The 26100-nt window shown below is 45.0% G+C and overlaps 1 protein-coding gene across 1 annotated transcript in view; it reads left to right on the forward strand.

Annotated features, from left to right (window-relative positions):
- Positions 1 to 26100, forward strand: part of galnt9 (polypeptide N-acetylgalactosaminyltransferase 9) — a 213235-nt gene that overhangs the window by 16249 nt on the left and 170886 nt on the right. The window contains exon 2 of the mRNA XM_072240818.1: positions 19728 to 19908. Within this exon, the coding sequence (XP_072096919.1) occupies positions 19728 to 19908 (181 nt within the window). The remainder of the gene's footprint in view (positions 1 to 19727; positions 19909 to 26100) is intronic.

Consider the following 26100-nt stretch of genomic DNA (forward strand, 5'->3'; position numbering starts at 1 on the left):
GGTGGAGAGACTTTTCAAACTTCTGTATTTTCTGCGCAATGGAAAGGGTGGGTGGAGTGAATGTCTGATTGAAGGGGTCCTCGATTGCGCTGGCTGTTACACTGAGGCAGCGAGGCAGAGGAACAAAGGATGCTGAGAATGGTGAGGGTGGAGTGCCAGGGGAGGGGTGTGGGACAGATGGCAGAGGACTGCTAAGGGCAGGGGGGTGGCCCTGGTGCAGACTCACCCAGTTCTGAGACTCCAGGCAAGGTCACTTGATTCCAAACAATTGGTTTATTGATCATTACAGAATGTCTCTCTGGTGCTTTCCGCTCCCTCCCCTCTCCCTTCCCCTTTTCCCAACCATGATTCCCCTCTCCCTGCCCCCTTCCCACTCTCAGTCCACAATAGAGACCCAGATCAGAATCAGGTTTATCATCACTCACATATGTCATGAAATTTGTTTTTTTTTGTGCAACAGTACAGTGCAATACATCAAATTACTGCACTACCGTGCAAAAGTCTGAGGCTAAGACTTATGCACAGTACTGTGCATATTTATTTGCTTTTTGCCAGCATCCCTGATTGTTCTTGAGTGACTTTGGTAGCACAATGCTCTACAGAGCCAGTAACCAGGGTTCAATACTGCCACAGTCCGTAAGATTTCGGTTTCCTTACATGTTCCAAAAACGTATGGGTTATTGGTCACATGAGTGTAACTGGGTGAAGAGGAATCTTTGGGCCAGAAGGGCCTGTTACCAATATATATTGATAAAATTTAAAAAATCTTGACCTTTCTTTCTCTTTCAGTGATGCAGTACAGATCAGAATCAGAATCTGATTTAATATCACCAACATATGTTGTGAAATTTGTTGTTCTGTGGCAGCAGTACATTGCAATACATAATAAATTAAAAGCTACAAATTACAATATACAGTATATATAAAATAAATTAAATAGGTAGTGCAAAGAGAGAAGAGAAAGTGGTGAGGTAGTGCTCATGGGTTCAATGTCCACTCAGAAATCGGATGGCAGAGGGGAAGAAGCTGTTCCTGAATCACTGAGTGTGTGTCTTCAGGCTCCTGTACCTCCTTCCTGCTGGTAACAATGAGAATGGGGTATGACCTAGGTGATGGGGGTCCTAACTGAATATTCAAACTGTTTGCTTGCAATTCACCCTGCATTTAGGACTAGGACTCTTTTCCTTTTAAATCTGGCATTTCTTCCTGGGCACTCAATTACTGCCTTTGTTGAGCCCATTTTTGGAGTGACTTGGAAAGTGGAAAGAAGCTATCTGAGATGGATGACAGTGCTCTCAAGCCTGTTCTACTCATGGGCTTGTGGTTTAAGAGACACTAGATGTTTGAGGTTCCTGAAGGTTGCCATAGTGAGGACAAACTCCAGTGCTCCCAATGACATGCATCCCAAGTAGCCTCTGACAACCAAGTCCATCTCCTGACCTTCACGTGTGGTTTAGCTACTAAGCCTGGTGGAACTATTTCTACTGACAGAAGGGGAAAAGGCGGCTGAGTTACTAGCGTCTTAAAACCAGTCAGATTGGGCAGATGGGGCTCCTCAGCTCATCTAGGAGAAGAAAAACTCTAATCTCAAACTTCTGCTGCCTTGCAGCTACACCCACTTATGGGGAAGGCTTCGGGAGTAAACCCTGAAGGAAAAATCCAGAGCTGGAGCCCCTAAGACTGAGTTTGTGCAGAATGGCAACTCCTGTGACGCCGCTGGTGCTGAACGATATCAGTCTCTGCCGTTCCTGTGGATTCATCCGCTGTGTGGAGAGGGGGAGCCTGCTGCACGGGCAACAGCTTGCTCTCCATATCGTACTGCCCTGGCTTGTGCGTCACGTAGACAGCTAGGACACAGCGTTGATGGTTGTTCCAGAACAACGGAGGGCATCAGGCATTGAGTGTCTCAGCTTCTCGTACCCAGTCAGGTGGTGAGTCTTCCCCAAACCCCCAGGTGAAACCATTTCTCCTCTGATACACCGTGGTCCCTCTGCCAATTACTCCAAGTCCTTTGATTGTCAAGCTCTCTTCTAAAAGAAGCGAGACCATCAATTTGCAATAAAATGTTAGTGTCGAGACCCCGGTTTAATTACCTCAGCTGCTCCTTTCGTGGATGCATTTTTCCATTAAACAATTAAAGAGAGCACAATCCCACTGGCTCTGTCAGTGGCCGATTTCTAATCTATCCTCACCACCCTGGAGTCCCCGACTCGCTCTCTGAAATATTCATTATTCGCTCTTTGTTTTGCGGATGGGGAGATAATGGTCAAAGCTATTTGGCAGATACGAAACCTAATTTAAAGGGGGTGATGAAATACTGTTCTCTGTGTCAAGAATGGAGAAGTATAGAAGAATAATTCACCCTCGCCAGCTTCTTACTTCATTTCCCCCTTCCCCCACCCACCCTCTTTCCCCCTCACCTGGTTTCACCTCTCGCCTGCCAGCTTTTACTCCGTTCCTTCCCCATTCACCTTCTTATTCGGGCTTTTCCTCATCTGCCTATCACCTCTTCCTGGTGTCCCTCCTCTTTCCCTTCCTCCATGGTCCACCCTCCTCTCCTATCAGATTCCTTTTTCTCCAGCCCATTGCCTTTCTCACCCATCACCTCCCAGATTCTTGCTTTATCCCCACATCCCCATCTACCCTCCTTCCCCCTTACCTGGTCTCACCTCTCACCTGCCAGCTTGTCCTCCTTCCCCTTCTGACCCCCCCGCCTTCTTATTCTGGCTCCTTCCTTTCCAGCCCTGAGGGAGGGTCTCGGCCCAAAACGTCGCCTGTTTATTCCCCTCCATAGTCGCTGCCTGACCTGCTGAGTTCTGCCAATATTTTGTGTGTGTTGTTCTGGATTTCCTGCAGTTTCTCCTGTGGATGGGTAAGAGTCAACCACCTTTTGTGGGTCTGTAGTGGCAAATTGGCCAGACTGGCTAAGGGCAGCAAATTGCCTTCCCTCAAGGATATGAGGCAACCAGATGAGTTGTTACCACAGTCCTCTCATTTCAGTAGAGTCGAGTAAACATCATGGAGCAGTGATCTGAACCAGCCTGATCCTCACCTCTGGCCCCAACACCCTGACTTTTTGATGCATGGGGCCCAGTGTTTAAACATCAGGATGTCCCTCACTCTTAGACCAGGCCCTTTCGCACCAAGACACTCAGGGCTGGACCCCGCTGCCACATTTCATCCCGTACCCGATCTTTCCAAGTTGGCCTGGCACTTAGCTCAATCAAACTGTGCTTTCAGTTTAGGTGGTACAACAGAAAACAATAACAGAGTGCAAAGTAAAGTGTGGCAGTGAAGAGAAAGTGCAGTGCAGGCAGGCCATAAGGTACAAGACCATAATGAGGTAGATTGTCAGGACAAGAGTCCATTTTATCCCACTATTGGACCATTCAGTCGTTTCATAATGACAGGATGGAATCTGTCCTTGACCCTGAAGGTTCATGGTTTCAAACTTTTATATCTTCTGCCTGATGAGGTGGGCTAAAAGAGAGAATGCTTGGGGTTGGGTGGGGTCTTTAATTACACGAGAGAACAATTTTTTTTTTGAAAGCGTTGCTTCCTCAGAATTTTTTTTGTTTATGATAGACCACTGGAAGCTGAACACAAACATAATTTCAGACTACTCGTATCACACTTTTATTGAATATAATGTGTTTAATTGCACAATGGTTCTGACACTTTGCAATAGTTCAATTAAGTTAAAGATGTTTTGTTGATGATTTTCATTTGCATTCAGTGTCTGAGGCTTTTCACTTAAGTGTCCAACAATAATCAGCCAGCATTGATAGATTCCAGTTGCCCTGATACCGTTTCTCCATGACCGCAATGCCCTGGTGAAACCTTTCACCGTGCTGGTCATTGTCAATGCCAAGATTTTCAGGGAAGAAGTCTGAATGGGAATGCAGAAAATGAATCTTTAGTGACATGTTGCACTTCATGGTTTTGTTTGCCTGAACCATGTTGTCAACCAGCTGCATGTAGTTTAGTGATCTGTCATTGCCAAAAAAATTTTCAACAATATCACTGAATGCTTTCCATGTGATTTTCTCTGGTCCCACTAGAATTTCTACGAGTTACCTGACATTGATGACCTGTTTGGCTTGTGGACCAACAAAAATGCCTTCCTTAATCTTGGCATCAGTTATTCTGAATTGAATTATGAATTGAAGTAACAAATACAGAAGATTTTTAAAAACATGGCGGGTATGTGACACGAACATTTCAAGGTGATTTTCATGATCAGCAGCCCAAAATCCATAAGATATACCCAAAAGTATTCAGGAAGCAAAATGCTTGTTGTCCAGTGTTATGTTCTATCCGTAAGCTTGATGGTACATCCTTTCTGGCTTTTGTATCTTTTGCCTGCTTGCGGGGGGGATGGGGAAGGAAGAGAGAATACCCGGGGTGGGTGGGGTCTTTGATTACGCTGGCTTCTTTACCAAAGCATTGAGAAGTGTAGACCAAGTCCATGGCGGGGAGGCTGGTTTCTGTGATCTCCTGAGATGTGTCCTCAACTCTCTGCAGTTTCTTGTGGTCACAGGCAGAGCAATTGCCGTACCAAGCCATGGTACATCATGATATGATGCTTTCTGTCGTGTATCAGTAAAAATTGGTGAGTGTCCAAAGGGACGTCCGAAATTTCTTTAGCCTCCTGAGGAAGTAGAGATGTTGGTTCGCTCTCTTGGTTGTGGTGTCAATGTGCTTCAACCAAGAGAGGCGAGTGGTGATTTGTTAATACAAACTAATGGTAACTGAGGAAATCCAGGGTGAGATTGTCAGATAAGCACGGTCCCATCAATCCACAGAATCTCCTCAGCTGGTGGGTACAGGCTTCAAAGTTCAAAATAAACTCATTATGAAAATACATATTCACCATGCAGTATGTGCTGTGTCGTATGACATAGGCGATCACTGTCCTTCCTTAACCATGATGAAACCATAAGACACAGGAGTAAAATTAGGTCAGTCAGCCCACCGAGTCTGCTCCACCATTTCATCATGGCTGATCCCAGATCTTTTTCAACCCCATACACCTGCCCTTTCACCATATCCCTTGATGCCCCGAGCAATCAGGAATCTGTCAACTTCCGCTTTAAATACACCCACAGACTTGGTGTTCACCGCAGTCTGTGACAGAGCATTCCACTGATTCACTACTCTTTGGCTAAAAAAATTCCTCCTTACTTCTGTCCTAAAAGGGTCGCCCCTCAGTTTTGAGGCTATGCCCTCTAGTTCTGGATACCCCCACCAGAGGGAACATCCTCTCCACATTCACCTTATCTAGACCTTTCAACGTTCAGTAGGTTTCAATGAGATCCCCACACATTCTTCTAAGTTCCAGTGAGTACAGGCCCAAAGCTGCCAGATGCTCCACATATGTTAACCCCTTCATTTCTGGAATCATTCTTGTGTATCTCCTCTGATTCTCTCCAACATCCTTCCTGAGATATGGGCCCCAAAACTGTTGACAATACTCTAAGTGCGGCCTGGCTAGTATCTTATAAAGCTTCAGCATTATCTCTTTGTTTTTATATTCTATTCCCCTTGAAATAAATGCCAACATTGCATTTGCCTTCTTCACCTCAGACTCATCCTGGGAATTAACCTTCTGGGAGTCTTGCATGAGGACTCCTAAGTCCCTTTGCACCCTGATGTTTGATTTTTTTCTCCCCATTTAAATAATAGTCTGCACTATTGTTCCTTTTACCAAATGCATTATCATACATTTCCCAGCACTGTATTCCATCTGCCACTTTTTTGCCCATTCTTCCAATTTGTCTAAGTCCTGCTGCAATCGCATTGCTTCCTCAGCACTACCTACCCCTCCACCTATCTGCGTATCATCATTTGCCACAAGGTCATAATTCCTTTATCCAATCATTGACAAACAATGTGAAAAGCAGCAGTCCCAATACTGACCTCTGAGGAACACCACTAGTCCCTGGCAGCCAACCAGAAAAGGCCCCTTTTATTCTAACTCACTGCCTCCTGCCTGTCAGCCATTCCTCTGTCCATGCCAGTATCATTGCTGTAACGTCAATTGGATTTTATCTTGTTAATTAGCCTCATGTGTGGCAGCTTATCTGAAAATCCAAGTAAATGACATTCACTGCCTGTCCTTTGTCCACCCTGCTTGTTACTTTCTTGACAAACTTTAGCAGACTTGTCAGGCAAGTTTTCCCTTTATAGAAACCATGCTGACTTTGCCTTATTTTACCATTAGTCTCCAAGCACACCAAAACCTCATCCTTAATAATGGACTCCCAATACTTTCCCAAACACTGAGGTCAGGCTAACTGGCCTATAATTTCCTTTCTTTTGTCTTCCTCCCTACTTAAAGAATGAAGTGATATTTGCAATTTTCCAGTCCTCCGCGACCATGCCAGAATCAAATGATTCTTGAAAGATCATGACCAATGCATCTGTTATCTCTTCAGCAACCTCTCTCAGGACTCTGGGATGTAGTCCATCTGGTCCAGGTGACTTATCCACCTTAAGACCTTTCAGTTTGCCTAGCACTTTTTCCTTTGTGATAGCAATGGCACTCAGTCCCGTTCCCTGACACTCACGGACCTCTGGCATACAGCTAGTGTCTTCCACAGTAAAGACTGAAGCAAAGTACTTACCAAGTACATCTGCTATTTCTTTGTCCCTATTACTATCTCACCAGCATCAATTTCCAGTGGTCCAATATCAACTCTCACCTCCCTTTTATTCTTTATATAACTGAAAGATCTTTTAGTATCCTGCTTTATATCATCAGCTAGTTTGCCCTCATAGTTCATCTTTTCTGTCCTGTGCTTTGTGAACTATTCCCAGAAACTTCAGCAACTTCTGTTCTGCCGTCATCCCCACCAGTATTCCCCTCCAATCCACCTGAGCAAGCTCCTCTCTCGTGCCTCTTTAATTCCCTTTATTCCACTGTGACACTGATACATGTGACTTATGCTTCTCCCTCTCAAATTGCAGTATGAATTCCATCATATTATAATCACTGCCTTCTAATGGTTCCTTTACATTAAGCTGACTAATAAGATCTGGGTTATTACACAACACCCAATCTAAGATAACCTTTCCCTGAGTAGGCTCAAGCACAAGCTGCTCTAAAAAGCCATTTCGTAGGCATTCAACAAATTCCCCCACTTGCGATCTGGTACCAACCTGATTTCCCAATCCTCTTGCATATTGAAGTGTCTCATTACAATTGTGACATTACCCTTATTACATGCCCTTTCCAGCTCCCTTTGCAATCTCAACCCCACATCTTGGCTACTGTTTAGAGGCCTATATACGATTCCCATAATGTTTTTTTTACCCTTGCAGTTTATTAACCCCACACACAAAGATTCAACATTCTCTGACCCTATGTCACCTCTTTCTAAAGGTGTAATTCCATCTCTTACCTACAGAGGCATACCACCACCTATGCCTTCCTTGTTCTTGGCAAATTTTTTACCAAAGTGGTTTGCCATTGCCTTCTTCAGCTTCCACCACTCCTGTGAAAACAATCCGAGTTTGTCCACCCTGTCGTTATGGCCCACGTCCTCTCATCCAGGCAGCATCCTGAACCTCTTCTGCAGTCAGACATGATGTTCCTTGACTAACGGCTGAACCCTTTACCTTAAGACTTTGCCTCCTTATTCTGGAACATCTAATTTTCCTAAGGCCCAGGCAGCATAATCCAATTCAGTCCAATCTTTCCCCAAGATGAAGTATCAGCTCAGCAATCCGACTCGTGAACCTTCACCACTTGTCTCCAAGTATCGTTCGTTCGTTCGTTATGTGTGTGTTGTATGATGTGGGCAATCATGATATTTCCATATCTGTGATTGCTGTTGGCAAATTTTTTAACCAAAGTATTTTCCCATTGCCTTCTTCTGGGTGACCCCAGCCATTATCAATACTCTTTGGAGATTGTCCACCTGGTGTCAGTGGTCACATAACCAGGACTTGTGATCGACACCATCTGCTCAAACGACTGTCCACCACCTGCTCCCATGGCTTCACGTGACCCTGATCGAGGAGCTAACCTTGCCCAAGGGTGACCTGCAGGCTAGCGGAGGGACGGAGCACTTTACACCTCCTTTATAGAGATGTATTTCCACCCCACCACCCAAAAATATATGTATGTCACTATATTTTACTCTGAGGTTCATTTTCTTGCCAGCATTCACAGTCAAACAGAGAAATAAAATAGAATCAATGAGAAACTACACACAAAGACTGAGAAATGATGAACATGCAAAAGAGGACAAACTGTAAGTACAAAAACACGGAGGTCAACAGTGTAGTATAGTGGTTAGTACAAGGCTTTATGGTACCAGCAACAAGGGTTCAATTCTCACCGCTGCCCGTAAGGAGTTTGTACGCTCTCCCTGTGACCGCGTGGGTTTCCTCCGGGTGCTCTGGTTTCCTCCCACAGTCTGAAGACTTTGCAGTTAGCAGGTTATTGGTTATTGTAAATTGTCTTGTGATTAAGCTAGGGGATTGCTGAGCAGCACAGGAGGGCCTATCCTGAGCTGTATCTCAATAAAATGACATTTAAAAATAATAGCAATCAATGAATAATAGAGAGAACGTGTGTTATGGAGTCATTGAAAGCGTGGAATCAGTTCAGAGTTGTGGTGAGTGAAGGTATCTGTGCTGGTTCAGGAGCCTGATGATTGAGGGATTAGAACTCTTCCTGAACCTGGTGGTGTGGGACCCTAGGCCCCTGTATCTCCTGCCCAATGGTGGTAGCAAGAAGAGAGCATGTCCTGGTCCTTGATGGTGGAGGCTACTTTCCGGTGGCATTGCTCCATGTTGATGTACTCAGTGGTGAGGAGGGCTTTGCCTGTGCTTGGGTCAAACACTGAAGGTAATAAAGGGCAGGCAGCAGAATAACTCAATCCAGTAGCACCCGGAGCATCATATTGTGACAGGTGAGGCTTCAGCAATTCTGCCATGGCCAAGATGTCAGAGTGAATTGCAGCATTTAATCCACTAACTGGCACTTGTCATTCTCGGGCTCTGCAAAATCTGCGTGCCTCTTTGAAGCCGCTGCTCTTAGATCTCATGGGTGGTGCTTGCCAAGAGAGGGTGAGAGTAGGTCGCCCTTGCTCAGCTCCAAGGCAGGTGCTTGTGGGTTCAAGTCCCGCTCCAGGAGTGAGGGTGGATCACTATCAGGCTTGTTATCAATCACGTATGTCAAGAAATATGTCACTTTGTGGCAGCAGTGCATGCAATACATAGAATTGTTATAAAATACAATAAGAAATATATGTAACAAATACAGCACTGTGCAAAAGTCTTAGACACACACACACACACACACACACACACACACATACATACACACACACACACACACACATACACACACACACACACACACACACACATACATACATACACACACACACACACACACACACACACACACACACATATATATATGTATAGCTGGGGTGTCTCAGACTTTAGCACTGTACTGTATTTGTCAATGTGGACTAAAGAGCGAGTTTGTAAATCTGGCTGGAGTAAAAGATGTTGAGATGGTGAGGGTGGAGCGTGACGGGAGAGGTGTGGGACAGGTGGCAGAGAAGGAGTGCCAGGGGTGGGGGTGGTGAAGGTGCAGACACACCCAGCCCTGAGACACCAGATAAAGTCATTTGATTCCAAACAATTGGTTTAGTGATCATTACAGTATGTTTCTCTGGTGCTTCCTGCTCCCTTCCCCTTTTCCCAATCATGATTCCCCTCTCCCTGCCCCTTCCCCACTCTCTGTCCACAATAGAGATCAAATCAGAATCAGCTTTATCATCACTCACATATGTCATAAAATGTGTTTGCTTTTGTGCAGCAGTACAGTGCAATACATTAAATTACTACAGGACCGTGCAAAAGTCTTAGGCACCTAAGTGATACATATGTGCCTAAGATTTTTGCACAGTACGGTAGTAAAAAGAGAGGAAAATGGTGAGATAGTTTTCATAGACCTTTCAGAAATCTGATGGCACAGGGGAAGAATTTGTTCCTAAAACATTGAGTGTGTGTCTTCATGTTCCTGTACCTCCTCTCTGATGATAATAAGGAGAAACAGGAATGTCCTGGCTGGTTGTCTCTCTCAAAACACTGCCAGTAGCTACCCCCACAGATTCAGCCCTCTGGACGAGATGTTAAGCTGACCCCTCAGTTACAGAGGAAGGTTGAGATGTAAGAGAGTGAGTGGAGAGTTCACAGAAGTGTACAAAATTGAGGGGCATAGATTGGAAAAATACAACTTGTGCAGTATCTACTTACTGAAGTTGGGTGAGACTATAACTAAAGGTCATAGGGTAAGGGTGAAAGTTGAAATGTTTAAGCAGAATTGTGGAATAAGTTGCCAGAGAAAGTGGTGGATGTTGTTTCAATTGCGATGTTTAAGAAAAGTTTGGGTAGGTATATGGATGGGAAGTCTATGGTCTAGGTACAGGTCGATGGGACTAGGCAGAATAACAGGTCTGCACAGACTCAGTGGGCTGAAAGGTCTGTTTCTGTGCTGTACAGCTCAAAAACTCAATGCTCTATCCTCTGATGTGGATAATTTTAGATCTGGAACGATGGCCGTTTATTCATTTCCGCAGATGCTGCCTGACCTGTTGAGCTCCTCTGGCATTTTGTGTGTGATACTATGTTTACCTGTGAATAATGAGAATAGTTCAGCCCCTGTCACCAAACTGTTCTGAAATTTCAGTTCAGAATTGTTTATTGTTATACAGCCATTGATCCAACGGAACTTCGATCCCTTCCAAATCTCATTATTTCTCTATGTAAGTGCCGTTTGTAATACAGATTTCAGGAGTTAATACCCAATAAAATCTGAGTTAAAGACCAATAATCAAATAGACCAATAACCCAAATGCATATCACAGGATGGACACTTCGGGCCACGATGTTGTGCCAACCTTTTAACCTACTTTAAGATCAACTTGTGGAAATATATCTGTAACCCTGAAGTCTTTATGAATTTATAACTTTTGTAAAATGTAATGTGACAAAATGGAACCTGAGTTATCCCAGAGTGCTCTGCTGGTTTGGATGGAGGCTTACAAGAAGTGTGTGTGTATTGTGTATTTTATAAGCAGGGGTTGTGTTTATGGCAGGGAGGGTTTTGATATCTGAGAAAAACAGGACACAGTTGTCATTGGGGTTGGAAGAAGACTCAAAAGACAGATGGACTGATTAACGACAGATGCGACGGAAGCAGATAAGAACGGAATACAATGATGGGATGGAATGACCTCAAATACACGAAGTTGATGAATTACTGGACTCTGCAAATGTATCAAAATGGGCTGTTTTGAGCTGTAAGATTGAAGCTACCTATTAACGTATAGAAGTAGATTTTCCCTTACAAGTAATAAATGCGCTTATAATGTGATCCACTCTCAGTTTCTTGTAGTTTGTTTCTGTATATTAGAAGACCTAGCTGAATGGTACATGATACTTTCCCTCTCACATATCCCTTCATTTTTTCTTTCATTTATATGCCTTGAGATTGGTAAAATACCTTGTAAAAGCCATCAAACCTTTGTTCGCGTCCTTTTCTTACCTGGAAGGTGTAATGAGCTCCTTTTCCCCACTAGTCTGCAGGTCACCTTCGGGCAAGGTGTAACACCTGCTTAGCCCCATGAACAGGGTCAGGTGACCATGGGAGGAGGCGGTGATGGTTGTTTGAGCAGCTGGTGCAGATCACAAGTCCTGGTCATGTGACCACTGACGCCAGGCAGACAATCTCTGAAGAGTATTGATAATGACTGGGGTCATTCATCTTGTAAAGTCACTGCCCAAAAGAAGGCAATGGCAAACCACTTCTGTAGAAAAGTGCCAAGAACAATCATGGTCATGAGACAACGATCACCCACGTCATGCGACACAGCACATAATGATGACGATGATGATGATACACTTTCCACAGCTTAACCAGTGTCTTGTAGAGTTGCAACAAGTGCCTCAACTATGTTCTATTCCCTGACCTCTGAAGTTAGCAATCTGTGCAGTCCTGGCATAAATACTGCCCTTATATTCTGTATTTTGGCGAATAAAGGAAGGAATCCAATTGATTTTTTTAAACCATCTTGCCCACCTGTCCCGCCTCCTTGTGCTCGAGCCTCTAGGTCATATGTTGAACCCACAAGCCCACAGAAAGCTGTAAACTAAGCCCGCTCCATCATGGGCACCGGACTTTACTGCATCGAAGACATCTTCAACAGGTGCTCAAGCTGATGTTAGCTATGAATTCCTGATTCAGCATCACTCCCTGGGGGTCAGCATCTCTGAGGGTCTATTCTGGGCAAAACATATTGATGTAATTACAAAGAAGGCACAACAGCAGCTACATTTCATTAGGATTTCGAGAAGAATTGGCAAGTCACCAAAGACTCTCGCAAATTTCTACAGATGTACCATGGAGAGCATTCTATCTGGTTGTATCACCATCTGGTATGGAGCGGGGGGGGGCACTCTACAGGATCGTAAAAACCTGCAGGAAGTTGTAAACAAAGCCAATTCCATCATGGCCACTAGCTTCCCCAGTGTCAAGGACATCGCTAAGGCGTGATGCCTCAAAAAGGCAGCATCCATCATTAAAGACTCCCATCACCTAGGATATGCCCACTTCTCATTGATACCATCAGGGAGGAGGTACAGGAGCCTGAAGACACATAGTCAATGATTCAGGAACAGCTTCTTCCCCCCTGCCATCCGATTTCTGAATGGACATTGAATCCATGAATACTACCTCACTATTTTCTTTTTGCTCTATTTACCTAATTTAATTTCTATAATTTATTATTGTTATGCATTGCAATGTACTGCTGCCATAAAACAACAAATTTTGTGATATAAACATTAGAAAATCTGTAGATGCCGGAAATCCAGAGCAACACACACAGAATGTTGGAGGAACTCAGCAAGTTGGGTAGCATCTATGGAAATGAATAACCACAAGAGATTCTGCAGATGCTGGAAGTCCAGAGCAACACACACAAAATACGGGAGGAACTATATAGCTAGTATATATTTGCCAAAATGGAGAGGAGACCGAGTTTGTAAATCTGGCGAGAGCAAAGGATGTTGGGAATGATGGGGGTGGAGCACCGTAGGAGGGGTGTGGAACAGGTGGCAGAGAAGGAGTGCCAGGGGCCAGGGTAAGGAGGGGGTGATGCGGGTGCAGACACACCCAGCCCTGAGACACCAGGCAAGGTAATTTGATTCCAAACAACTGGTTTATTGATCATTACAGAATGTCTCACTGGTGCTTTCCACCCCCTCCCCTCTCCCTTCCCCTTTTCCCAACCATGATTCCCCTCTCCCTGTCCCCTTCCCACTCTCAGTCCACAATAGAGACCCAGATCAGAATCAGGTTTGTCATCACTCACATATGGCATGAAATTTGATTCTTTTGTTGCAATAGTACAGTGAAATACATACAATTACTACAGCAATGTGCAAAAGTCTTTGGCACCCTAGCTACAGGTAACTGTATATGTGTGCCTAAAACTTTTGCACTGTACGTAAATTTAGTGAATAAGATTAGTGCTTAAAGGACGGATATGGAATAATTTTCTTTCTGCTGTCGATCTCCCCTCTTCCAGGGATGAGGACTTTGGAGCTTCTGTTGGTGTTTCTGTAGCTCTGGGTTTTTATGGGGTGGGGTTGTTACCCCTCCCCTCATGCCCGATCCCCCTCCTTTCGCAGCTGAGCTTGGAACTGTCCATGGCGGAGATGTGGAATAAAATCTGCACACATAAATGCCAGCAATATAAACAGCATCATCAAAAGTGGTTTAAAGTGTTTACAGTGCAGGACTGAGGTAATAGATAGAGGAGGGTGGGGAGATGCTACCTAGAATGGTTGATCAAATTAGCTACCTGAAGGAAGAAGCTTTTAAGATGGCGTGATTTTTTTTTGTTTGTTTTGAAAGCCTATAGCGCTTTCCAGAAGGGAGCTTTTGGAAAAGGCAGCTCGCAGGGTAGGTAGTGTCCATAAAGATTTTTCCTGCCAGCTTCTTTGTCCTGGACACGTCCAAGTCCTGCAGTTGAAGGAGATGAGAAGGGCTAGTGGGGAGTGAACCTTATCAGGTGGAGGCTGTTTCAAAGCCTCTAAAAGTTCAAAGCTCAAAGTAAACTTTGTTATTGGAGTGCATATACATCGCCATATACAACCCTGAGATTCATTTTCCTGCAGGCATATTATTCCACAAATGGCTTTTATTCAACAAATCCATAATAGAATAATGAGCATAACAGAATCAATGAAAGATCAACTAGAAGACAACAAACTGTGGAAATGCAGATATAAATAAATAGCAATAAGTAGTGAGAACATGAGGTAACAAGATAACGAGTCATTAAAGTGCGATAACGGGTTGAGGGAACATCGCAATGGATGGGCAAGTGAGTGTACTTTTCCACTCCTGTTTAAGAGCCTGATGGTTGAGGGATAGTAACTGTTATTGAAGCTGGTGGTGTGAGTCCTGAGGCTCTTGTACCTTCTACCCGATGCCAGCAGTGAGAAAAGAGCATGGCCTGGGTGGTGGGGGTCTCTGATGATGGATGCTGCTTTCCCATGACTATGTTTCAAGTAGATGTGCTCAGTGGTTGGGAGGGCTCTGCCGCGTAGCTCATGACCTGCCCATTACCTCCCTCCAGTTCCCCACCTCCTTCCCTTCAAATACAGCCTCGAGACATAGAAGTAGAATTGGGCCATTCCAAGACGTGTTTTTCACTGTACCTCCCGTGACAATAAGAAAGTGATTGCCTGGCACCAAAACCTGGTGTAATACCTCCTTTTCAAATGGGAGACACGTCTGTGAGGTGTTTCAGGATGTTAACCATCTTGCATAAGTGAAGAAGTGAAAAACTGAAAGTCCTGGAATCACTCAGCAAGTCAGGCAGCATCTACAGAGAGAGAAACCAAGTTACTGTTTCATATTTAACACCCTCCATTGGAGCTTCAGCCATGATGAAAAATCTTCAAGCTGATATGTTCACCGCTTCTCCCTCATAAGAGTAGAGGCACCCGTTAGCCTCGTGAGACCATGGATTTGCGCCTTGGAAAGTTTCCAGGGCGCAGGCCTGGGCAAGGTTGTCTGGAAGACCAGCAGTTGCCCATGCTGCAAGTCTCCCCTCTCCACGACCCCAATGTTGTCCAAGGGAAGGGCATTAGGACCCATACAGCTTGGCACCGGTGTCGTCGCAGAGCACTGTGTGATTAAGTGCCTTGCTCAAGGACACAACACGCTGCCTCAGCTGAGGCTTGAACTAGCAACCTTCAGATCACTAGACCGATGCCTTAACCGCTTGGCCATGCGCTAACTCATAAGAGTAGCATTAGGCCATTTGGCCCATTGAGTCTGCTCGTCCATTCTATCATGGCCGATTTCTTATCCCTCTCAACCCCATTCTCCTGCTTTCTCCCCGTAACCTTTGACACTCTGAGTAATCAAGAACCTATCAACCTTCACTTTAAAAATACCCTGTGACATCTGTGACAATGAATTCCACAGGTTCATCACTCCCTGACTAAAGAAATTTCTTGTCATAAACACGAGGAAGTCAGAAGATGCTGGAAATCCAAAGCAACACACACAAAATGCTGGAGGAACTCAGCAGGTCAGGCAGCATCTTTGGAAATGAATAAACAGTCGACGTTTCAGGCTGAGACCCTTCTTCAAGACTGGAAAGGAAGGGGGAAGATGCCAGAATTAAAAGGTAGGGGGAGGGGGATGAGGATAGTTGGAAAGTGATAGGTGAAGCCAGGTGGTTGGGAAAGGTAAAGGGCTGGAGCAGAAATAAGATAGGAGAGGAGAGTGGACTATAGGAGAAAGGGAAGGAGGAGGGGACCCAGGGGAAAGTAATAGGCAGGTGAGTAGAGGTAAAAGGTCAGAGTAGGGAACAAAGGAAGTGTGTAAATTAGTTTACTTGTCATCTCTTTTCTAAAGGGACACCTTTGTATTCTGAGGCTGTGCTCTCCAGTCCCAAACTCACTATTGGAAACATCCTCTACACATCCACACTAATTAAGTCTTTCAATGCTTCAATAATCCTCTTCTATCAGATTCCTTCTTCAGCCCTTTACCTCTTCTACCAATCACCTCCCAGCTTCTTGCATCATTCCTACTCTCCCCATCTGCATCTCCCCTTCCTCACCAATCACCTGCCACCTTGTACTCCTTTGCCTCCCCTACCTTTTATTCTGGCTTCTGCCCTCTTCCTTTCCTGTGCTGATGAAGGGTCTTGCCCTAAAACGTCAATTGCTCATTCCCCTCCATAGATACTGCCTCCAGTATTTTGTCTGTGGGGGCTGCTCAAGCTTTCCAGCGTCTGAAGAACTTCTTTGCATCTCTGGTGCATACCTGCCTAGTTTTGCTTGGCATTTGGTTCTTAACGCAGTGGAGTTTGAACTCACGCAGGAAGGAAGATTGGGGAGGGGCGTAGGGGATAAGAAAAGCAAATCTAACTGATTAAAGGAGGAGAGAGACAGGGAGAGGGAGAGGCGGGAGAGAGGAAGAGAGGGAGTGGGAGGGGGAGGGAGAGAGAAGCAGTGGGAACAGTTGAGAAAAGTTGAGAGTGGCAGACGGAATCCTTTGATGTATAGGTAGAGATGCCGAGCGTAGGAACAAATGAGTCAGACCATAAGATCATAAGACATAGGAGTAGAATTAGGCCATTTGCCCATTGAGTCTGTTCTGCCATTTAATCATGGCTGATTCATTTTCCCTCTCAGTCCCAGTCTCCTGCCTTCTCCCCGTATCCCTTCATGCCCTGACCAATTAAGAATCTATCAATCACTTAAATATACCTGATAACTTGGTCTCCACAGCTGCCTGTGGCAACCATTTCCACAGATTCACCACTCTGGCTAAAGAAGTTACTCCTCATCTCCGCTCTAAATGGATGTCCCTCTATTCTGAGGTTTTCCTCTGGTCCTAGACTCCCCCATTATAGGAAACATCCATTCTACCAAGGCCTTTCAATATTCAATAGGTTTCAATAAGATTCCCCCTCCTTCTTCTGAATTCCAGTGAGTACAGGCTTCAAGCCATCAAACGTTCCTCAATTTCTTGTAAATGAGCTGCATCCTTGAGCACTGGGCAAGGGTGGAGACCGGGGAAGAAAGGGGAGAGAGAGAGAGAGAGTGCATGGCTCCTGGAGTCAGACACATGAGATGCAGGGAAGGAGGTGGATTAAGAATGCAGGAAGTTGAGGGGGACCTGATAGGGGTATACAAGACATGAAGTCCAAATTTCTAAGTAAATTTTATTATCAAACTACAGTACATATATGTCACCATTTACAACCCTGAGATTCATTTTCCTGTGGGCATACTCGGTAAATCTATAGAATAATAATTATAACAGGATCAGTGAAAGATCAACCAGAATGCAGAAGACAACAAACTGGGCAAATGCAAATCTAAATAAATAGCAGTAAGTAATGAGGACATATAACAATTAACAATTACAGCACGGAAACAGGCCATCTCAGCCCTTCTAGTCCATGCTAAGATTGAGTTAAAGGATCCTTAAAGTGAGATCATTGGTTGCGGGAACATTTCAATGATGGGACAAATGAGTGTAGTTATCCCCTTTTGTTCAAGAGCCTGATGGTTGAGGGGTAGTAACTGTTCTTGAACCTGGTGGTGCGAGTGCTGAGGCTCCTGTACCTTCTACCTGAAAGCAGCAGTAGGAAGAGAGCATGTCCTGAGTGGTGGGGTTCCTAATGAAGGATGCTGCTTTCCTGTGATAGCACTCTGTGTACATATGCTCAGTGCTTGGGAGGGCTTTACCCACGATGGACTGGGCTGCATCCACTACCTTTTGTAGGATTTTCTGTTCAAAGGCACTGGTGTTCTCATACCAGGCTGTGACTCAATAACTCCACAGCTTCCTGTGAAATTCCTGCCGTGCAAGTTATGTGCATTTGAGAATAAAGCAGACATGCACTTTTAGACGCGCAGAGCTGAAGCAAGGCGCAGCCCGGGAGATTACTGACATCTCACTCCTGTCCAATTCATCCCCCCTCGCCCAGAATTAATCCCACAGCTGCTGGCATTACTTCTCTTTTGTAATAAGTCATCCAGCTCCATTTTGAACGTCGTTGTTAACTGTTCCCACTGCCCCAGATCACAGCGTTTGAGAACAGTTTTCTGATATCTACACTGCTAATAACACCTTTTCTGAAGAAAACTGTGGTCAAATATCACTGCAAACAATGAAGAGGCAAAGTGATTTCGAGAGATGAGCCATGCTGGTGCGCTGCAAAATCGACGCCGATGGGGTGAACGATTCAGAGAGGAGAAGTCAAGGCAGAGGACTTTCAATGCCTGTCCCACTAACCCCGGCGCGAAGTTGGAGAGGTCGAGAATGGCTTCGGCCTGGGCAGCGAAATCTAGACCCAGAGTGAATTGCTAGGCAGTGTGGTCTATGACCGATGCATTTTGCTTGCTCCCCCACGACACCGAGGCTGTGAGACTGCCCCGGTTGTGGTGCTTCGTGTCTGTGAGCTTCACGCCGATTTGTCCAGCTAATATAGTGAACTGAGACTGAGGCTTTGGGCCTAGTCTGGGGGGCCCCAGGGTTCGTATCTAAGGACCCCTTTTGGTTCAGAATGTTTTTGCTCACTTCTGTTGTTGGTATGATTTGTGGGTTTTTTTTCCCCTCTTTGCACATTGGGTGTTGGTCTTTATTTTTTTTTAATTCTGTTCTTTTGGGTTTCTTGCTTTGTGGCTGCCTGTGAACAGACAATTCTCAAGGTTGTATAATTTATACATTCTTTGATAACTTTGATAATAAATTTACTTTGAATCTTTGAATCTTGAATCATACCTCACCTGCTTCCTTTGTGTACTAACTTCCCTTTGCAATCTGTGGCTCCTGAGGGAAACACCTTTTCCCCCACCTCCTCCGCCAGAAGTCCCGGTGACTGCGAACACTTTCTCTGAGGATCACAAAGCCCTACATCGTGGAAGCAGGCCCTTTCAGCCTCACTCATCCGCGTGCTGTCGAGCCAGCTACAGTATATCTGAATGAGGTTTATCACGTACGTCGTGAAATTTGTTTCTTTTTGCGTGAAATATATCAAATGACTGCATTACTGTGCAAAAATCTGTAGCACCCTAGCTATATATATGTGCCTAAGACTTTTGCACAGGACTGTATATGACACCATATACAACTCTGAGATTCATTTTGTTGTAGGCATACTCAATAAATCCAATAACCATAATAGAATCAATGAAAGACCACAGTAACTTGGATGTTCTACCAGAGTGCAAAATATAGCAAACTGTGCAGATTCAGAAATGAAAGAAATAATAATATTAAATAAAGAAAGCATTAAATATTGAGAACATGAGATGAAGAGTCTGTAGGTTGTGGAAACATTTTAATGGGCCAGTGAAGTTTGCAATAAAGGAGGAGGTAGCGCTGGTCTTCTAAAGAATATTAAGGTGGACGAGTCCCCAGGGCCTGATGGGATACATACCAGGTTGTTGAGAGAATTTAATTACCCGTTTAATGAGTTTGGCACAACTTTGTGGACCAAAGGGCCGATCTCCTTGCTAGACTGTTCTGTCTCTGTAACTACACTGCAGAAAGCACTGCTTTGAGGGAACCCAAGAGACGATATCAGATTACAAGCCTTTCCTTTCTGCTTTTGGAGGGTTCTGAGCATTGATTGATCTCTGTCTCTTGTCCCGTTCAGGTCTCGCTAAGCCGATCGGACTGATGGAAGGGCCAGGGGGCCTTGGGCAGGGGGGAATGGCAGCCACATTGAGAGACGACAGCCAAGAGCTTGATGCCAAGTATGAGGACTATGGCTACAACGCCCAACTGAGTGACCGGATCTCGCTCGATCGAACCATCCCTGACTACCGGCCGAAAAAGTAACTTGTCAGACAATTCCTACTCAGTGGGGAGGGGTGGGCAGGTAAAAGGGAGACTGCAGAGGAACTTTGGAGGGGGTGATGGGACAGAACTTTGGGAGGAGGTGACGGGACAGGGATTTGGGTGGGGGGATGGATTACGGATTTGGGGGAGAGGGAGTGATGGGACAGGGATTTGGGAGGGAGGGGTGTTACAGGACAGGGATTTCGGAGGGAGGGGTGATGGGAGAGGAATTTGGGAGGGAGGGAGTGATGGGACAGGACAGGGACTATCCAGGACACCTTCAAGGAGCAATGCCTCAAACAGGCGGCATCCATCATCAAGGACCCCCACCACCCAGGACATGCCCTCTTCTCATTGCTACCATCAGGGAGGAGGTACAGAAGTCTGAAGACTCACACTCAACGATTCAGGAACAGCTTCTCCCCTCTGCCATCCGACTTCTGAATGGACATTGAACCCACAAACACCACCTCACTACTTTTTTTGCACTACCTATTTAATTAAATATTTGATATACTGCACTTACTGTAATTCATGATTTTTCTTTCTATTAGTGTGTATTTCATTGTACTGCTGCTGTAAAGTTAACAAATTTCACGACCTATGCCAGTGATATTAAACCTGATTCTGATTCTGATTCTGAAACAGTCAATGTTTCAGGCTGAGACCTTTCATGAGACTCTTTTTTAAAAGTACTTTTAGAAGTTTAGAAGTGACAAGGAACAGTCAAGATAACTGTGAAAGTTAGAAATGGCTTATTGTTGCTAAGACCAACTGTGCTTTTGTGTTAAATTCCTGATTATTAATTGATATTATATTTTAGATATCATTGGGAGGTTTGAATTGTTACTCTAGGCTTCAGAATAATTTTCATTTCACCAAGTACCAATCATATGAAACACCCAGGAAGGTGCAGTGGAAGTGAAAGATATCACTGTGTGAAGTGATATGAAGTCCGTCTGCATCACAACCTGGTGTGGAAACACCAATACATTTGTATACAAAATCCTACAAAAGGTAGTGATTCCAGCCCAGTACATCATGGGTAAAGCTCTCCCCACTACTGAACTCATCGACATGGATCGCTGTCACAGCAAAGCAGCGTCCATTATCAGGGATACCCATCCCCAGACCATGCTGTCTTCTCACTGCTGCCATCAGGAAGGAGGTACAGGAGCCCCAGGACCCACACCACCAGGTTCAGGAACAGATATCACTCCTCAGCCATCAGGAAGAGGTACAGGAGCTCCAGGACCCACACCACCAGGTTCAGGAACAGTTATCACCCCTCAGCCATCAGGAAGGAGGTACAGGAGCCTCAGGTCCCACACCAGCAGGTTCAGGAACAGTTATTATCACCCCTCAGCCATCAGGAAGAAGGTACAAGAGCCCCAGGACTCACACCACCAGGTTCAGGAACAGTTATTACCCCTCAACCATCAGGAAGAGGTACAGGAGCCTCAGGACCCACACCACCAGGTTCAGGAACAGTTATCACCCCTCAGCCATTTGGAAGGAGGCACAAGAGCCCCAGGACTCACACCACCAGGTTCAGGAACAGTTATCACCCCTCAACCTATATTAGGCAGGAAATGGTGTTGGATAGGCTGTTGGGTCTGAAGGCTGATAAGTCCCCAGGACCTGATGGTCTGCATCCCAGGGTACTTAAGGAGGTGGCTTTAGAAGTCGTGGACGCATTGGTAATCATTTTCCAATGTTCTATAGATTCAGGATCAGTTCCTGTGGATTGGAGGGTGGCAAATGTTGTCCCTGTCTTCAAGAAGGGAGGAAGAGAGAAAACAGGGAATTATAGACCGGATAGCCTGACGTTGGTGGTGGGAAAGATGCTGGAGTCAATTATAAAAGATGAAATTATGACACATCTGGATAGCAGTAACAGGATCGGTCTGAGTCAGCGTGGATTTATGAAGGGGAAATTGTGCTTGACTAATCTTCTGGAATTTTTTGAGGATGTAACTATGAAAATGGACAAGGGAGAGCCAGTGGATGTAGTGTACCTGGACTTTCAGAATGCCTTTGATAAAGTCCCACATAGGAGATTAGTGGGCAAAATTAGGGCACATGGTATTGGGGGCAGAGTACTGACATGGATTGAAAATTGGCTGGCTGACAGTAAACAAAGAGTAGCGATTAATGGGTCCCTTTCGGAATGGCAGGCGGAGTGGGGTACCGCAGGGTTCAGTGCTGGGACCACAGCTGTTTACAATATATATTAATGATTTAGATGAGGGAATTAAAAGTAACATTGGCAAATTTGCCGATGACACAAAGCTGGGTGGCAGTGTGAAATGTGAGGAGGATGTTATGAGAATGTAGGGTGACTTGGACAGGCTGGGTGAGTGGGCAGATGCAGTTTAATGTGGATAAATGTGAGGTTATCCACTTTGGTGGTAAGAACGGGAAGGCAGATTATTATCTAAATAGAGTCGTTAGGAAAAGGGGAAGTACAACGAGATCTAGGTGTTCTTGTACATCAGTCACTGAAAGCAAGCATGCAAGTACAGCAGGCAGTGAAGAAAGCTAATGGCATGCTGGCCTTCATAACAAGGGGAATTGAGTCTAAGAGCAAAGAAGTCCTTCTGCAGCTGTACAGGGCCCTGGTGAGACCATACCTGGAGTACTGTGTGTAGTTTTGGTCTCCAAATCTGAGGAAGGACATTCTTGCTATTGAGGGAGTGCAGCGTAGGTTCGCAAGGTTCCTGGGATGGTGGGACTGTCATATGTCAAAAGATTGGAGCGAGTGGGCTTGTATACTCTGGAATTTGGAAGGCTGAGAGGGGATCTTATTGAAACATATAAGATGATTAAGGGATTGGATATGCTGGAGGTAGGAAGCATGTTCCCGCTGATGGGTGAGTCCAGAACCAGAGGTCACAGTTTAAGAATAAGGGATAGGCCATTTAGAATGGAGTTAAGGAAAAAACTTTCACCCAGAGAGTGGTGGATATATGGAATGCTCTGCCCCAGAAGGCTGTGGAGGCCAAGTCTCTGGATGCTTTCAAGAAAGAGATGGATAGAGCTCTTAAAGATAGCGGAATCAAAGGTTATGGGGATAAGGCAGGAACTGGATACTGATTGTGGATGATCAGCCATGATCACAGTGAATGGCGGTGCTGGCTCGAAGGGCCAAATGGCCTACTCCTGCACCTATTGTCTATTGTCTATTGTCAACCATCAGGCTCTTGAACCAGAGGGGATAACTTCACTCACCCCAACACTGAACTGTTTCCACAACCTATGGACTCATGTTCTCAATTTTTATTGTTTATTTATTATGATTATTTCTTTTTGTATTTTCACAGTTTGCTGTCTTTTGCACACTGGTTGAATACACACGTTGGTGCATCTTTTATTGATTCTATTAGGGTTATTATTCTATTATGGATTTATTGAGTATTCCCACAAGAAAATGAATCTCATGGGTTTGTAAATATAATAAATTTGATAATAAATTTACTTTACTTCATGCTGATGTAACGTGTTGGGCCAGGATCTTTCAGGATGTTGACAACTTGTTCTCCCTTTCCACAGCTGACCCCTTGTCGAGAACTTGTTTGAATTTGCTTGTATAAATCCCTAAGGACGAGGAGGTTCAGTATAGTCAGTGAAACAGCCACAAGACACAGGAAGCAAACCCCCCCCCCCCGCCCCCGTCTCTGCAGATTTTACTCGCTCCCTTGCTTGGCCTTGGTGACTGCAGTCGCTTGGCGGGGAGCGGACACCACGGCTCATTAAACCATTTCCTTCGCCAGTTTACACGCACGAGGCGAGAGGCTGGGGCAGAGCATCTGTCATCCGTTGACTTTTATTTATTCTGTGTGGAGCTGGGTGTTCCTAATTGAGAAAGCACAGTGTGTAATTAGACTCGGGATGTTGACAGCGCTGTAGAGAGACGTCGTACTGTTTGCTTTGCAAAGTTTTCCAATTGTGATTGAGCGCAGCAAGAGAGACAGTGAACTGGCCAGGCAGCGTCACCTCAGCATACCCGGAGGGATCTCACACGGCCCGGTCAGTTTAGACATCAATATTTCAGTATTGGTTTATTATTAACACAAAAGGTTCTGCAGATATAACACACACAAAATGCTGGAGGAACTCAGCAGGTCAGGCCAGAGTCTATGGAGAGGAATAAACATGGACACTTCAGGCTGAGACCCTTCTTCAGGGTTCAAAAGGAAGGGAGAGTGGGGGAAGGGGGAGTTTCTTTTGCAAACAGGAAAGAAAAAAGGAAATAATAATAATAATAAATAAATAAGCAATAAATATCAAGAACATGAGATGAGGAGTGCCTGAAAGTGAGCCTATAGTGAGGACAGTTCAGTGATTCTGCAGATGCTGGAAATTCAAGCAGCACACATCAAAGTTGCTGGTGAACGCAGCAGGCCAGGCAGCATCTCCAGGAAGAGGTGCAGTCGACGTTTCAGGCCGTCAGGACGAGGGGTCTTGGCCTGAAACGTCGACTGCACCTCTTCCTAGAGATGCTGCCTGGCCTGCTGCGTTCACCAGCAACTTTGATGTGTGTTGCTATAGTGAGGACAGTTCAGTGATGGGGTGAGTGAGCACGGAGTCTGATGGTTGAAGGTAATAACTATTCCTGAACCTGGTGGTGTGAGGCTTGAGGCCTCTGTACCTTTTAGGAAGTAAGAACCTGAGGGGGAGTTTTTTCAGCCGGACTGTGGTCTGTCTATTGAACGAGCTGCCAGAGGAGGTGGTTGAGGCAGGTACACAAACACCATTAAAAGACACTTGAACAGGTACATGGAGTGAAAAGGTTTAGAGCAGGGCTTCCCTAGCTGCGGTTAAATGATTCCTTGCTTACTGGTATTGGTCCATGGCATAGAAAGGGATGGCAGACATCCCACCCTGTAAAAACTCATTTCAGGGAGGTAGCACCATCGATTTGCAGGAGACTCCTGGAACTTCCGGGACAGGTGGGATGTTTGCAATAGAGTAGCTCGTTAGCAGCTAGCTAGCTAGCTTAAATAATGTTAGCTATGCTAATGAACGAATGACACCTGTTAAACTCACCTCAACATGTCTTTTACAGTCTTAACCCACTATGGGCAATAGAAAAGTCACTGTTGCAAACAGTGCAGCAAGCAACACTGTCATTATTTTGACCCCTATAAGGCAGGGGTACACTTTAGTGTAGTCTGGGGTGACGTACGTTTTATATTTTCTTTTTTTGGAACATTCTGCCATGGTGCGCTCTCGCTCACTCGCGCTCTCTCTCATGGTCGCTCTCACACTCTTGCTTTCTCTAACTCGCTTGCTCTCAAAAAAATTGATTTCTGTGACATTGTATACAACTTGCGGGCATCAGGGAGCCACTATTAATATGCGGGAGACTCCCGGAACTTCCGGGAGAGGTGGGATATCTGGGGTGGGAACCCCTGGTTAAGAGCAGTATCAGAATCAGAATTAGAATCAGGTTTAATATCACCGGCATGTGTTGTGAATTTTGTTAACTTTGCTGCAGCAGTACATTGAAATACATAATAATATAAAAATGTGAATTACAGTAAGTATATATATTAAATAGTTAAATTAATTAAGTAGTACAAAAACAGAAATAAAAAAGTAGTGAGGTAGTGTTCATGGGTTCAATGTCCATTCAGTAATCGGATGGCAGAGGGGAAGAAGCTGTTCCTGAATCGCTGAGTGTGTGTCTTCAGGCTTCTGGTGGTAGCAATGAGAAGAGGCCATGTCCTGGGTGCTGGGGAGGCTGGTGCCATAATGGAGCTGACTAAGTTTACAACCCTCTGCAGCTTATTTTGATCCTGTGCAGAAGCCCCCACTCCCCCATTCCAGATGGTAATGCAGCCTGTCAGAATACCCTCCATGGTACCTCTGTAGAAGTTTTCAAGTGTTTTAGGTGACATACCAAATTTCCTCAAACTTCTAATGAAATATTACCACTGTCGTGCCTTCTTTGTAGCCGTGTCGATATGTTGGACCTAGGATAGTTCCTCAGAGATATTGACACCCAGGAATCTGAAACTGCTCACCCCTTCCACTTCTGATCCCTCTCTGAGAACTGGTGTGTGTTCTCTCATCTTACCCTCTCTGATGTCCACAATCAGTTTTTCTGATGCTGAATGCAAGGTTGTTACTGTGACACCACTCAACTAGCTGATATTCCTTGCTCCTGTACACCCTCTCATCAC

Source organism: Mobula birostris, chromosome 22 (assembly GCF_030028105.1).
Source record: "Mobula birostris isolate sMobBir1 chromosome 22, sMobBir1.hap1, whole genome shotgun sequence".
NCBI classification, from domain to species: domain Eukaryota; kingdom Metazoa; phylum Chordata; class Chondrichthyes; order Myliobatiformes; family Myliobatidae; genus Mobula; species Mobula birostris.